At 37.2% G+C, this 16294-nt stretch overlaps 1 protein-coding gene across 1 annotated transcript in view; it reads left to right on the top strand.

The window, feature by feature from the left end:
• LOC128017506 (MAM and LDL-receptor class A domain-containing protein 1-like) overlaps window positions 1-16294 on the top strand; it is a 29528-nt gene that overhangs the window by 2395 nt on the left and 10839 nt on the right. Inside the window, 16 exon segments of the mRNA XM_052602926.1 lie at window positions 6481-6609; window positions 6998-7150; window positions 7463-7567; window positions 7627-7995; window positions 8093-8355; window positions 11602-11689; window positions 11876-11968; window positions 11971-12036; window positions 12421-12580; window positions 12717-12873; window positions 13081-13191; window positions 13372-13585; window positions 14363-14517; window positions 14519-14558; window positions 14561-14614; window positions 14704-14847. Coding sequence (XP_052458886.1) covers window positions 6481-6609; window positions 6998-7150; window positions 7463-7567; window positions 7627-7995; window positions 8093-8355; window positions 11602-11689; window positions 11876-11968; window positions 11971-12036; window positions 12421-12580; window positions 12717-12873; window positions 13081-13191; window positions 13372-13585; window positions 14363-14517; window positions 14519-14558; window positions 14561-14614; window positions 14704-14847 — 2301 coding nt within the window.

The following is a 16294-nucleotide window of genomic DNA, read 5'->3' on the forward strand; positions in this document are numbered from 1 at the left end:
AATGACTTAAGCTGTTAACCTTTTTGATGTGGCTGACACTCACTCTGAGATAAAACAAACCAATATCCCATAGTAATTCATTTACTCAAACAGTACACTGACTGAACTGATGTGAAGAGAGAACTGAAGATGAACACCGGGCCGAGCCAGATAATGAACGAAACATTGACTCGTTCCTTGATATGGATGCTTTCCCAAGCAATTTGTTTGGATCATTGAGCGGTGAACACATAGTTGTAGTCCTAACATTTTTTCCAAAATAACTAGACAGACTTGCCAGTAAAAGACAAATACTGAGGTTACACCACCACCAGAGAAGCAAAGAAAGAGGATCTGATGCTGATGATACACTGGGCAACTTTTTGAGGAACTTTGCTGGGCAACTTTTTTTAGCAATGTTGCTTGGGCACTTTCCCGCTGAGAATGGGTAACAAATTTCTATCTGTATACTATAGATCGGTCGTGGGCCCTGTGTCTCACCTAGTTAGCCATTCCCCAAAGTTGCCCAGTGTGGCATCAGCCTGAGAGTTCCTTTCTTTCTTCTGTAAACCACAAAAGCAGATAAAACTAATATGTTTTGATGTATTGACAGGACAAAAAAACCCTGAGATTTCTTAAAATATCAGAAGTCAGTACAGGTTTGGAAACAACATTTTAGTAAGGTTTCTTAAGTGATTATAAAATATAGTTTTATTTTTGGGGCTGGACTACATTTGGTTGCCTAGTTGCAGATGTGGAGAACATTTGGGAAACCTGTTTGAAACCAGTCATTTAAATAAGAAGGATGAACAGTTTTCCTTTATATTGCTATAGAGTGTATGTAAATGTCTGAAAGTTTATTTAAAGACCAAAGATCAATGCTTAATATACTATGTCTTGTGTTGTGTTGTAATAATTAGTGTCCATTAAGTGGGAACACAGCCACTTAAATCTCCTGGCACTGACAATCAATAAACCCAACTAATCACATAGACCAAAAGTGACATCCCTGGTGACACAAGATTTGATTTGTGTGTCTTAAGACTCCATTATCACCACCCTCAGTCTCTAGATCTTAACACTCACAGCCAGCAGGATTATTAGTATAGTCACCTTCTGTTAGACAAGCTATTATCCTACAAATGCAATTTCAGCTAACGTCTTTAGAGGGATGATTATCAGTAATAAAAATAAAAAAATCCCTAATTATGTATTCGTTATTCTTATGCCTGTGTCATTTTGATATTATTATGGCCAACAGAGGTTCACTTCTATCCCACCCCATTAATGATTTTGAATTGTAGTCATAGATTCATGAAACATGAAATTATAGCTGAATGAACATTTGTAAAGATAGAGGGCGGGACTAATGCATGACTGATTACTTTGCCATCTTATATTTCATTCAGTGCTGTTCTTCAAACTGAAAATCAAGGCAATTTAGATCGTAAAACATTTCTATCAACACTTGTTTAAATAGTTTAAATAGCTTTTATATGTTTTCACTTTTATATTTGTTTAACTCAAACTTGTTAACTTGGTTTCATATTGAACAGAAGATTACGTCTTAAAATAATAGATTACGTTTTACTGCTACTTTATCACCAGCCAATTGCATGGAGTTTGATACACAGTTTGACATCAGGTACACAAACATGATACATAATGACAGAACGCAGGGCTATTGTGTAGCCATAAAGTTATATGCAATACTGTTCTCTGAGACACAGGTTGTCCATAGCACAAAGTCGAGAGGATACAGTACACTGTAGTGTATCATCTACGCCATGTCTGACTGAGGAGTTTACTTGTGCAAGAGGCAGCTGTGTGTCTGAGGAGCATGTATGTGATTTCAGAGAGAACTGTGAAGATGGCAGTAATGAGACTAAACTGTAAATATTATCTGCTCTTCTATTTGTGCTTGTGCAGGCAGTTCTTTGACAGAAATTGTCCTTTCTTTTCCTTTCTGTGCACAACATGATTTTAAGTGTCCCTAAAGACCTTCATGTAAATAGTGAGATTTATGGCACGCTCATAAAAGGGGCACACTGGGAGGTCTTTTGTAATATTGATAAAAAACTTTGAGGGCTTTTAAGAAGCAGAACATTACAAAATTGAGGTTGATTTATTAGGGTTGACCTCATACAAGGTACAAAAGTGCTTTTAATGATGCTAAGAAAAGATTTTTCATTAGCATTTTCATCTTGTGATGTCCATGTAAACACCAAATAAATATTTTCTGCATACCTGTTATATATATTATTCAACTTGTATTTCCTTATTTTGCATCTACTGAATCTATTTTATGACAACAGATTTTCAGTCAAGTGCCTATTAAATGCAGTGTGATGGATGCCGTTCTGAGTTGCATGTGTGTAATGGTGTCCCTGTAACAGATTTGAAATGAGTAGCAGATAGCAGTGTTTATTTTACTGTAATGGCCTGAAATAGCTTGGAGGTTCCCAGTTTGTGAGATGTGACTTTGAGGAAGGTTTCTGTGGTTTTCAACTTCAAAATGAACATCATGTTTGGATGAGAGGATCAGGTTTAAGCCATCCTATTACTGTGGCAGACCACAGAGAAAATGTTACAGGTAAGTAACCAGTCTTATATCTGTATGGATACTACTTATCTCTATAAAGCCTACTGTTTCAAATTTGATAGATTAATATACAGTCCTCACTTCCAGTCTTCACAGACATGTTGGGTACAGAAAAGCATCTTTTGGTGTTGTATTGCATTGTTTTATTAATTCTTTAACTCTTATACAACAAAAACCAGTAGTTTATTTGGTTCGACACCATAGATCATGACATACTCATAGATCGATTACAAAACTATACAGGTATTCAAGGGCAGGCTCTAAGATGGTTTAGATCCTACCTGTCCGATCGCTACCATTTTGTTTACTTAAATGGGGAGTCATCTCATTTATCATCAGTAAAATATGGAGTGCCACAAGGATCCGTCCTAGGTCCCCTTCTATTTTCAATATATATGTTGCCCCTTGGTAATATTATTAGAAAATACGGAATTAGCTTCCACTGTTATGCTGATGATACTCAGCTGTATATCTCAACGAGACCAGATGAAACTTCCCAATTATCTAAGCTAACAGAGTGTGTTAAAAATGTAAAAGATTGGATGACACACAATTTTCTCCAATTAAATTCGGATAAGACAGAGATACTAATTATTGGACCAAAAAACACTACACAGAATCTTGTAGATTACAATCTGCAACTAGACGGATGTACTGTTACTTCCTCTACAGTCAGAAATCTGGGTTTTATATTAGACAGCAATTTGTCTTTTGAAAATCATATTTCCAATGTTACAAAAACTGCATTCTTCCATCTTAGAAACATTGCCAAGCTACGAAACATGTTATCTGTTTCTGATGCAGAAAAGCTAGTTCATGCATTCATGACCTCTAGACTGGACTATTGTAATGCACTTCTAGGTGGTTGTCCTGCTTCGTCAATAAACAAGCTACAGGTCGTCCAAAATGCAGCAGCTAGAGTCCTTACGAGGTCAAGAAAATATGATCATATTACCCCAATTTTACAGTCTCTGCACTGGCTACCTATCAAGTTCCGTTTCAGTTACAAATTATCATTACTTATCTATAAGGCCCTAAATGGTTTAGCTCCTGCGTACCTAACTAGCCTTCTACCACGTTACAACCCATCACGCACCCTAAGGTCACAAAACGCTGGACTTTTTGTCGTTCCTAGGATAGCGAAGTCCACTAAAGGAGGTAGAGCTTTCTCACATTTGGCTCCCAAACTCTGGAATAGCCTTCCTGAAAATGTTCAGGGTTCAGACACACTCTCTCTGTTTAAATCTAGATTAAAAACACATCTCTCTCGCCAAGCATTCGAATAATGTATCTTTTTAATTGTGAGTGTAGTTGCATCTGATCAAAGGTGCATTTTTATTCATTAGCTTGGGTTAAACTAATTTTACTTTGTTGGATCAGCAGCTATGCTAATGATGTCTGTATTTTGTTTCTATGTTTCGCAAAGGGATTTACATCCCGTGGTAACTTGGATTTACACAAGCTCCAGTCTGGATCCAGAAAACCTGAGAAGAGATGATGCTGACCCCTCAGAGGACCCCAGATTATGCTAACCCTGAATCAACAAACAGAACTAACAATTATTGCTAAATGTGTGACTGAATCATATAATAACTTAATTAATAATATTGATAGTTCATCGTCTAGCTGACTAAGTCTTGTATTATTATTATTTTTTTTTTTTTTCTAAAATCCTGTCAAATGTGCACAAACTACTAGCTACTACTAAATATTGTAGAAACATAATTTTCTGTAAAGTTGCTTTGTAACGATTTGTTTTGTAAAAAGCGCTATACAAATAAACTTGAATTGAATTAAACTTGAATTTGCTAAACCACCATTTGCTTTTTAAAGCAAGCTATCAAAACACTAATTTCCATCAAATTCCATTATTACTGTGTGAAACTGCTTTTATACAACTGTTCAGTAAACCATAAATGAATATTGACTTACATTTTAGACACAATACATAATACCCCCTTTTTTTTTTACTTTATACATTTTTGCACCACCATTGAATAAAGTTCAGAATTTGTTCACTGTTTAAGAACAAATCAGTTAAATGAATGATTCTATGACTTACTCTGGTTTAGTTTCTGAATGAATAGTTTGACTGAATGGTGTAATCATATAGGCCCTTGCAAAACCTGCAACAACAAAAAAAACTTGCTGACAGTCTGTCTCAAACTAACACAGACAAGTGGAGTAATATAAACAATGAAAAGTCCCAGTCTCAAATTATATAGCCTATTAAAAAATATAATGTTAGTAGTTGAATAAATTAACCAATGCAATATTATTGTTTTTTGACAAAAAACTTGCAGAGTTTACCTCAAATCTAAGCAGCATCTTGTTAAGTGCTTAGCTCAAGCCCTCAATTATGTGTGTAGAACACTTAGCTGCCAGGGCTATACACTCTTATTGGCAACAGAGGGTTATGCAGGCTGTCAAAGCCCTGACACTGTGGGTAGTGCATTCCCTCATTGTGATTCATGGTTTTAGATTCTCTTTTATTGTGTCATTTATTTTGAGTGCTTCTCTGTTTAAACAAAAATAAGATGACATTGAACTTGGCAGTAAGATGCAATAATATAACCTCACTTCACAAAAAAACTGCTTTGAGTATGAAATGCTTTTAGCATTAATTTTGTCTCAATTGGCAAAATATGTTAGTAACTGTAATGTTTCAGCTTTAAAGTTCAACCTGTGTAATGAAACGAGCAATGCACCACTCGAATCCTTTGTTCACATTTTTTGATGATTTATATTTTCTCTCTCTTTGTTGTCCTTTCCTTTGAACAGCTAACTTTCTATCAGCATATTGGGATGCTGACAGGGGCTTTGCAAGTTCTGATCCAGTTCATATCTTCAGGAGAGATGCAGGAGGTTTGGTTTCAGTCTGCCATCCATACAGTCTTCCCTGGAATGCGAAGGGTGGTGGTGTTAAACAGCAGAGAGGAGTTTAAGGTTGCTGTGATTTCAGTACTTGTTGGTATATTAACATTATATCAGTTAATGAAATTACAGTATTTAACTGTAAATTTAAGTTAAAACCATAAAACCTGTTGTTACCATATTTTTTATGGTTAAAACAAATGTTTTTAACCATAAATTTTACAATTTTTTGCAGTGTAGCTGTTTGTAAAGGCAAAAATATGAAGTTATATGATTGCTTTGCTCACTGAGATGACGTTTCTGAAGGTTGTGAGGTGCACAGAGCTCAAGATATGCAGGGATATAAAGCTTTAAATAAGGTCTAATACATTTACAGCCTGTGCTGGACGGATTGGGATATCAGAGGAACCATTGTGACAGGCAGAAGAGAACCTCAGCATATTTCTAATTTACAGTTCAGCCCCAAAATAGAAATTGGGAGAGACATCACTGACATTTTTAATTCGAGTATATATAAGTGCCATGACAAAATCATGGTGTGATTTTATTATCTTCTGAAGATTTTATAGGTCTACATTTTAAGATTTAATTGCTGACACAGCTTTGCGGTAAGTCAATAAATTTTATTTTACACATTTGTCACAAAAATGCTTAAATGTTTATAGGAAAACATAATCATACTTTATTTTCCACCATAAATACAAAACTGCACAGAACAGAACAAGGCTGATTGTATATTTTCTTTGACCCAGTGTTTTAAAGGGAGGTTTATGTGTTATAAATGTGTGTGTGTGTGTGTGTGTGTGTTACGATACTGCATTATTGTGATTTATTTCAGTCATACCCTTGACAGTCAGATTAATCATAATAATGTGTCCATGTTCAGATCTACAGTACATGACACCGTTAACAGAGGTGATAATGCAGGAAGGAGCTCTAGCCACTCTTCAATTTATGAGTCCCATCTTGACCCTTTGCTTACCTTTACTATGAAATATGTATTTTGGCTTTATTGTTTTCTCCAGAGACTGACATCAAGGCACCTCTTCCAACTCAGTGCCCCCCATCTCAGTTTTAAAACGTCTGTGTAGATGGGGTGAAAGTGTGTGACTTTTCTTTAGATTGCCCAAATGGAGAGGACAAGTCCAAATGTTGTGAGTATCAATGTAACCGTGTTTATGACCATTTGTAAATTGAATGTGCAAGGCTTCAGGTGTCATTCACAGTTGTTTTTACTGTAGAAATAGTTTACTTCCACATTGCAAAAGACTGGATACTCAAAGATCAAAACAGCTTAAAGATTAAAGATTCTGCATAGGTTTTTGTTAAAAAAAGTTCACCCAAAAATTAATTTGTCTGTCATCATTTACTCACCTTCATGTTGTTACAAACCTACTGGATATGGCTTTCTTTCTTTGTGTGGACATAAAGTAATTAAGATATTCTGAAAGTTTTAACTGTTTTGTCAATATTTTGAAGGGCGGTTTTATCCTTTTAATTTATTGTTTCACTATTATTTCAAAATGTTAATTTGACTTTCAGCGGCACAGTGTGATTTTGAGTCTGATTCATGTGGCTGGTATGAGCTTGTCCAGGGTGATGGATTTGAATGGGTGAGAGGCTCAACTAATGGAGTCGCCATTGATTATCTAGACCAAACACTACCCCAAGACCACTCTACTAATACAAGTGCAGGTGACATAAATACACAGTATTTAATACAAAAGTTTTACTTAGTTTGTATAAACAGTAAAAAAAAAAAAATTCCCACTTGCATAATAATGTTTATCTACAAATCAGGAGTGTAAACTGTGTGAGAATCAGGAGTGTCATTTCAGTTTTGAGAAAAGTAGTGCTGATTTTCATAGTTTTGTTGCTAAATATCTGTTGATGTTTATCATAATCTACTAATAATTTACAAACAACATAATGTATAATATGATCGTACATGTTCAGGTTTCTGTTAATACCTTTTAATGTTTTACTATCTTTTTCTCCCCCTTCAAGGCCACTTCATGTTTATTTTCAAGAGGAGCAGCAGGTTTTCCCAGCAGGCTTTACTGCGCAGTCCTACATTCCAGCAAACAAGTTCAGACTTTGACCTTGCTTAGTGAAATTCATTCATTAAAAATGAATTAAAATATATGTTAATATTTGCAAAAAAAATCACAGGCACTATAATTCTGGCCATTCTGTTGGTGCTGCTGAAATGGACCTGGTGATAGAGGACTCAGACAGCATCACTATACTTTGGCAAACACTTTCCAACCAAGGTAACCAGTGGCACCCTGTAACCATCCAGACTGGAAGACAGACCAGGCCTTTCCACATCTCAGTTGCAAAACTGAGCCTGGCTGTGTATGAAGGAGTCTCCGCTTTAGATGATTTTATGTTCCATAACTGCTCATTGCCCGAGGCTGTGGAGATGTGCCCAACTCCTAATCACCTTCACTGTAGCCAGAGCAAAGCATGTGTGGACTATTTTCAGATCTGTGACCTGATCGATGACTGTGGAGCTGGAACAGATGAGGAAAACTGCTGTCAGTATTGGTGGTCACAAAACCGTTTATATTGTTTGATGTTAGCAGTCTCTTTTTTTGGCAGTCGGTTTACAGTGATCTTTTCTTCTCCTATCAGCACCAGAACTAATGTGTGACTTTGAGAAAGATCTGTGTAGCTGGACTCAGGAACATGAGGAAGACATGTTTGATTGGACCCGTATCCAAGGACCCACTCCCACTTTCAACACGGATGGCACATGGAAGGACCACACACAAGCCAGTGTGGATGGCCACTTCCTCTTTATCGAATCTTCAGAGCCACAGAAGTTCAAAGACACCGCCATTCTTATCAGTCAGCCTTTTCTCCAAACTTTTCGTCTAGGTCCTGAATCCAAACCTGTGTTTTCAGATCCCCAAGATTCAAGATTCAAGAACTTTATTTGCCATTTGTGCTTGCACACATGGGGCCCTATCTTGCACCCAGCGCAATTGACTTTGTACACCGACGCATGTGTCATTCCTATTTTGCACCCGCGCAAAGCGCGCTTTTCCCTCCACAGAAGCACGTCGCTAAACTAGTGAATGAACTTGCGCTCCCTGGGCGGTTCGGCGCAAAAAAGGAGGCGTGTTCCGGCGCAAACAATCCCTGGTGCTATTTTACTGTTCCATTAAACAATTGCGCCACTGACCAGAAAAAAACTAGTCTAAAGTCAGTGGCGCGTTGCACGTTGTTCATTATGCTATTTTAAGGGCGAATGCTTGACCATAATTTATAGCGTGCACAACGCGCATACACTTTGCTCATGTGATCTACACAGATGCAAAATCAATTATTTTTGCAAATCATAAATTGTTACACTAAAAAATATTAACACGTGAGATGACGGAAATCATTGTGGTGTGCCACGAAGATGTGAAAAAATAGGCATAAATCTAGCTTACAAATTATTCAGGCTAATTGTAGTAATTAAGGATCAGACCTGTTGGCCAAATAGTGGCAAGACATATGTGTATATAAGTACATCTGACAAATTGTGGCTATTTCCTCCCACGCCTGTTTAACCGACGCTATTTTGGGTGGGTTTCTCCCATCCCCATACAACACAACTTCTCTGTCTTTCACTGCTCTTACAAGAACATCAGTCTCCTCGGCTGTGAACCGCTCCTGGCGTGCGCCTGGTAAATACGTCATAATAATAGCAATCCATAATGGAACTTGCGCACCTGCTTTTAAAGGGAATGTTGGATGACGCTCTGATTGGTTTATTTCACGTTACGCCCAAACCACACCTATGAATAATGAAGCTACTTAAGACCAACCCATTTTAGATTTGCGCCGGGCGCAAGAGCCATTTATCCCGCCGGGAAAATAGCAACAGCGCCGAGACCCGCCCACAAACTTACTTGCGCTTCGCGCTTTGACACTTGCGTTTCAGATCGTTAAAATAGGGCCCATAGGAACTCTTGTGCGGTTGTTGCTCAGAGAGTCAAGTCAAGTTTAAAAAACACACAAGGAAAACATAAATCTACAGTATCTATAACACATATACATTGTAAATTGCACAAAACCCATAAAAATGTAGATTTTCATTCTGAATTGCACTAGTATATTGCATATTGCACAGGCCCCAGAGATAACAATAATATGTTACGTTATAAATAACTAAATAAAATACACCGGTATATTACACAGGCCCCAGAGATAACAATAATATTATAATGCAAAAGTTACGTTATAAATAAATAAATCAAATACACAGGCATATTACACAGACCCTATAGACAGTAGTTCATTTTGTTTTGGCCAAGAGTCTCACTGTGGCTGGGAAAAAGCTCTTATAAAAACGTGATCTGTTTGTGATAATGCTGTCCGCTTGTCTGTGCCTGAGATTGTATGTACAGTTTTTGTGAATGAGCAGGGAGTGAGCTGGATGTAGTGTGTCTCTGATAATTCTCTCTGCTCTTTTCTGACAATGCTGTGTGTAAATTGTGTCCATGGAGGGGAGTTCTGTTCTGATAATCCTCTCTGCAGTCTTTATGACTCTTTGCAGAGCCTTCCTCTCTGTCTGTGTGGTGTTTCCATACCATACAGTGATGCCTGTGGTGAGGATGCTCTCTATCAGTCCTTTGTAGACCTGGGTGAGAGGACGACAGTGCAGACCAGCTTTTCTAAGCAGCCTGATGAAATACAGTCTCTGCTGAGCTTTTTTCACTGTGGCAGCAGTGTTCAAAGTCCAGTTCAGATCTGATGTTACTTGCAGTCCCAGGAATCTGTAACTGTCAGCCCTCTCCACCTCAGTCCCCTTGATGATGAGGGGCTGCAGGGGGGGTGGGTTTTTCCTGAAATCCATGATTACTTCTCTTGTCTTGTCTGTGTTAAGGCAAAGATCGTTCACCTCACCATATAGATTCCACTATCACATGTTTGGCCAGCATGCGTTTAGTTTGGCCGTGTACATGCGCACACGTAACAGTGGCCAAGGGAACTTCGTCACCCATTGGTTTCCGAAGCCTTGCCAAATACCCACACTTGCGGTCTTTACACTTGACTACTTCTATGACGTATTTCCTGTATTTGTCCCAAGTGTTCAAGTGAGGATGAAGACCACAAGTGTGTGTAGAACTTTTCATTACCTGAGGAGACACACTTATAGTATTGTAAAAATGCAAGTGTTTGCATAGCTTAATTTTAATTTTAAATACTTTGCATTTTAAAATCAACTTATAAATGTCTATTAGTTCCTATAACATGACAATTTAAATTTGTGGTGCTTATAATTAAGCGTTAAAAAGCAGTTCCAAATGTTGTACAACATAAAAACTAATCTATAAAGCAATAAAAAGTGTAGTAATTTGTTTTATATTATATGTAATAGCCTATCCAAGCAGCAACCTCCCGCTGTCTCTTATGAAGCCAATAAAGAAGTGACTTAACTCGTAACTAGCCATGTCCCTGAATTGATTGTTTTGCTAAATTAAGCTGATCTTTAGGCTAACAGATGAACAACCCACTAAATTTAATTAAATTTTTGAAAATTTGATTATTTTATATCATCAGAGCATGAGTAAGGAAATGAAAAGGATATACTAGTATTGTTTTAATTTATAAAGCATGACAAGACAATTAGTGTTACATATAATTATCTGTCATGCAGTTGATAAATAACGCCAGAATATGCTAATGTGTCTGCTATCTGCCATTTAAATTTTCATGAAACTTTCATTGTCTTTACTACATTGCAAAGCATAGACTTTTTCCTCCCCTTTATTCCCAGATTATTTTAAAATAAAGAAATCAAGAAACTTTTATTTTTACCGGCCAGTGATGATTCTGAAAGGACATACCTGTAGTCTGTTGCAATAGTAACGAACGCAATTTCATACACATCCTGCTCTTATTTTAGTGCAGTTGTTAAGATTGTTGTTATTTCAGCAAACATTTTCTATGCATTTTAACAGTGTTAAGTTAAACTTTTATATATCATTCAATGGTACTATTTAGAGATTAGTGATGTGCTAGTGAACACTTTTGTGTTTTTACTCAGTCCATGTAATAAATGCACACCCTTGAATAAGCAATGCATAATTTGAACTTCTGCAAGCTGCAAAATAAAGATATACTCTTCTTTCCTCTTGCTGCTACAGATTGTAGTGGAGGGGACTGTTGGTGATGACTTCAGAAGAGATATTGCCATAGACGATCTGTCTTTCCTTGGCTGTCAGCCATATGATGGTGAAGTAAAAATTGCATGCAATTAGTTTCAGGTTAAAAACAGAAAAAAAGGAAAATAAACTTAAAGTTACATTCTTATTAGGACTAGTAGTGTCAATTTGAATACAGTTGTCTGTTTCAGGATAGCCTTAAGCTAGAATTCTTGGATTTAATGTAGTTATGTGTCTATATCTTTGTATACTGTAGGTGAATTGCCCTCAAAGGAGCCCAGCATCTTTGCCCCCGTCCCCACCTTGTCTGCAGCACCCCCTCACAGCTGCCCTTCTGACCAGTTTGTGTGCTCAACCTCATTCAAGTGTGTAACATCACACCAGACTGCTCCGATAGCTCAGATGAAGAGCACTGTGGTAGGCATCTCATCTATCTGTCTACCAACTGTTCATAAGTTGTTGTTTTGGATAGAAATTAATACTTTAATTTATCAAGGATGGATTAAACCGATCAAAGTTGACAGTAAACACACTTTTAATTTTGCAATATATTTTTATTTCAAATAATTGCTTTCTATTCATCGAAGAATCCTGATTGATAATAATGAAAAAAAATTTTCTGAGCAGGAAATCAGCATATTAAAATGATATCTGAATGATTAAGTGACTGGAGTAATGATGCAAAAATAAATGTATTTGCCATCACAGTATTAAATTGTTATTTTAAATTGTAATTTAATGTATTTAAGTTGTAACCCACCCCAATCTATCTATCCATCCTACTGTTTTCTCTGTCCTCAGTGAAGGAGTATTGTGATCTTGAAGGTGATGCTCTCTGTGGATGGTATTTACGTGTCCCAGCCACTCCTGTTCCTCCTCATGCCTTTCGCTGGCAGACAGGACAAGGAGAGAGTATCCACCAAGGAGAAGAGAACCACAGACCTGCTAATGACCACACACTGTGAGCAATAAACTGCATCATTTATTAGAACGTGTTTGTGCTCTTGTTTATAAAAGCATGGTCAAGTTTGCATTACATTTTGGGGTGTTTTTTGCTTTACTATGTTTACTCATCTGTACACGGGCTTGTTTTGCAGTGGTTCATCAGAGGGTCGGTATATATTTGCGGAGAGCTCCAATGGAGGATATGGTCACACCACTGATCTCTTGACTGCTCCCATTAAAATAACAGGACCCCAATGCACTCTTGTGTTCTGGTATCACATGAGTGGCTTTACTGTTGGAACGTTACAGGTGCAGTTATCTAGAAATGATGAATATAATTGTTATTCATTTGCTGCACTGGTAACCCATGCCTAGAAAATATCAAAACATCTTATCAATGTGTCCGAATACATTTCATGCTTCATTTTGTCTTTCATTGTGTTTAAAATCTAAAATGGTTGGTTTCCAGAGAGCAATTTGCAGTGTGTCAAAACAGTCTCAAAATTGCATCTGCAGGTCTTTATCAAATCAGGTGCTGCCACTCATGAAGTTTGGTCCCAAAATGGTAACCAAGGTAACCGCTGGGGGCGGGGTGAGGTCTTCATAGGAATCTGTCATAAAATCCAGGTCAGTGTTTCTGTTTTATGAGGACTAAAAAATGCTTTTTCAAAAAGTAAATAACTGAAAATATATTTGAAAATATATTTTTGAGAAGCAAAAAATGCACCAACAGATACCGTGGAGCAAATGAAGATGTTTACTGCAGTTTAAAAGCATGCATATCTTGGTTTATGAATGCATCAATAGGTGGGTCTTCCCGCCAAGTGAGTCATCAGCTACATGGGTGATATTGTTGTTGATGATGTGGCATTTGTGGACTGTGTTCTTCCAATAACGTCAGATCTTCCTTGTGCTAACAATGAGTTCATCTGTGCCAACGGTCACTGTATCTCTGAGGACAACTTGTGTGACTTTATTGATCACTGTGGAGACGGCTCAGATGAGAATCATTACATATGCAGTGAGAAACAAATCTATCACCCTCTTCTCTGTCACTTTTAACAGATATTTTCAGCTGTATTTCAGTGGTCAGTCACAGAATTAGTGTATGGAATAACATTGTTACAAGCATGGGTTTATGCTAAACGAAAGACAAAGAGCTTGAGGAGGATAGGGATCAAATGAGGAGTTTACTGACGATAGAAGGAGAATACAGACAATATACTACACTTACAATACATATACAAATATAATCACTGACGAGGAAGAACTGAACAGAATGGGTATTTAAACACACAGGAGGTAATCAGGGAACTGGAGACAGGTGGGGATCAATCAAATACCAAAACAAGAAAAAGAAGATGACCAAATAAAAAAACAAAAGTTCATTAACGTAACAAACATAACACCTCACATACTGTATTGAACGTACAGTATTTTGACCCTAAATGTATTTTGCATTTACAACAGTGTTTGTTTTAAAGGGTTACTTCACCCAAAAATTTAAATACTGTCATGATTTACTCACCCTTGTGTCTTTCCAAACCTGTTTGATGGTTTTTAGTTGCCTGAAGCGCATAAGAAAATTCTGTAAAACATTTTGAATTAGATTTTTTTGTCCATACAGTCTCAAAATCAGTGGGTCCCAATGTATTTCAAACAAAGTTTGCAAAATACCTACAAAGTTCTTCTAAATATCTTTTTTTTTTTACAGGTTTGAAACAACATGAGGGTGAGTGAGTGATGACGAATTTTCATATTTCACTATCCCTTTAACAATATTCATATTTTTCCCCAGAGGGATTTAGTGGTCGCTGCAATTTCGAATTTGACCTTTGTTCCTGGAGACAGAGTCAAGATGATGACTTTGATTGGTTGATAAAACCAGGAAATATGCATACACATGGGACTGGGCCATCCACTGGTCATACCCTGCGTAAACCATCAGGCCATATACTTATATCTAGATGGGTCCTTCCCACAGACAACTGGACACCCTGCCGAATTCTAGGACCTCTTTTCCACCACTGCAGCAAAGATGGCAAAGTAAGTGCTCACTGGTGTTTTTATGTGATTAATTCACTCCAGGATGAGTTAGTACTTGCATTATATTATTGATCTATGTGTGTGTGTTCACAGGATCCTGTCCTCCAGGTTCTCTACAGTGTACCAATGGCAATAGCTACAAACGAGAGCAGAAATGTGACTTCACTGATGACTGTGGAGATGGAACTGATGAATTAGATTGTGGGACGTCCTGCTCATTTGAACATGGCCACTGTGGTTGGAAAAGCAGCCTGGCAGACACCTCTAGTTGGGCTCATGGTGTCGGCTCCATTCATATGATCAGACCCCCTGATGATCACACACTTAAAAATGAAAACTTTACTATATACCACTGCAGATTTACAACAAAAAGGCATGGATTTCTTGCGGAGGCTTAACCTTCACAACCCACATAAGAAACATATTGCAAATAGCGTGTCTACAGGACATTGACACAACTTAAACAGATAGAAAGCAAACACTCCTGAACTGATATCCCTTTTAATCCAGTGTAATTACAGTGTTATAAACATACTTCATTAATTACAGAAGCATTCATAATTTTAATTGCAGTACATCCTTCACATGCTACTTAGATGTTTGAAATAAGAGACTTAATTTCTGTGGAAATGTTTGCTCATTATCTGAAGTTGTGGGAACGGTGTGATACTTGAACTAACTACTGTATCAGTCATTCAGCAAGTAAATATTTATTGTTTAACATATGGCCCTTTACTTTATACATTTCACGAGTTCGCCTGCCTATCCAGTCACAATGAATAATGATAAATGAACATGGTTTGCTGACCTCTGCTTGGCTCAAAGTCCAAACTAAAACCCCTGATAATTGTAGATTATTGGCTAAAATGAATAGAAAAAATAGAAAAAGGAGGAGAGATGGCAGAAGAATCGTCACTGAAGTGACTCAGTGACTGCTGTATATGATAATATTTGACAGGACTGATCAGGCTCCTCCTAAACTCCTCTCCCCCCTTTTTTATATAATACACTTAGTCTGGTGGAATAAAAATGAACATTTCTCCTGCAAACTATGAAGTCTTACCAGTCTTAGACATGGTTTTATGATTTCAAGGCCCCGTCTCTTCGGTGTAGCCTCCTTTATTGATTTGGTGCTCTGCTTCACTTTATCTCAGCAATATATCTTTTTCTATAAAGTAGCTGGGAGCTTGTGATTCTGTGTATATCCTTCCATAAGCAAGGTTCTCTACATCAACAGAGCTGTACGAGTCCCAAACTCCTGTGAAAGATGAAGTAAGTGGGAAAGCCATGTTCAGATGTTCTAGCAGAGACCTATAGATCGCCAATTGGCAGTCCTATGTTTCGATTATTTCTGACTTCAACAGCAGGCATGATTTCAATTTAGCATAATCCCTGTTTGAGTACATCTGTTTGTAATTTTCAGAATAACTATAGACTTTAATTTGGTTTTATGGCAGAATAGGATTAGTGCATCCAAAATTATATTTGTTACATTAAAAATACTAAACTTGCCTGTTTAATCTACTGTTTTCAATGAATATCCTTGCTTTATTTTCCTAATCAATGGAAGAGGTGGAGTTTGCACTATTCAACTTTCAGGGTGAATGCATGCAGATATTTTTTATTTTGTTATTTTTTGCAATACTGCTGAAATGAGTTCTTCTTAAAGTGACAGCCTATTTAC

Source organism: Carassius gibelio, chromosome A7 (genome assembly GCF_023724105.1).
Source record: "Carassius gibelio isolate Cgi1373 ecotype wild population from Czech Republic chromosome A7, carGib1.2-hapl.c, whole genome shotgun sequence".
NCBI classification, from domain to species: Eukaryota; Metazoa; Chordata; class Actinopteri; order Cypriniformes; family Cyprinidae; genus Carassius; species Carassius gibelio.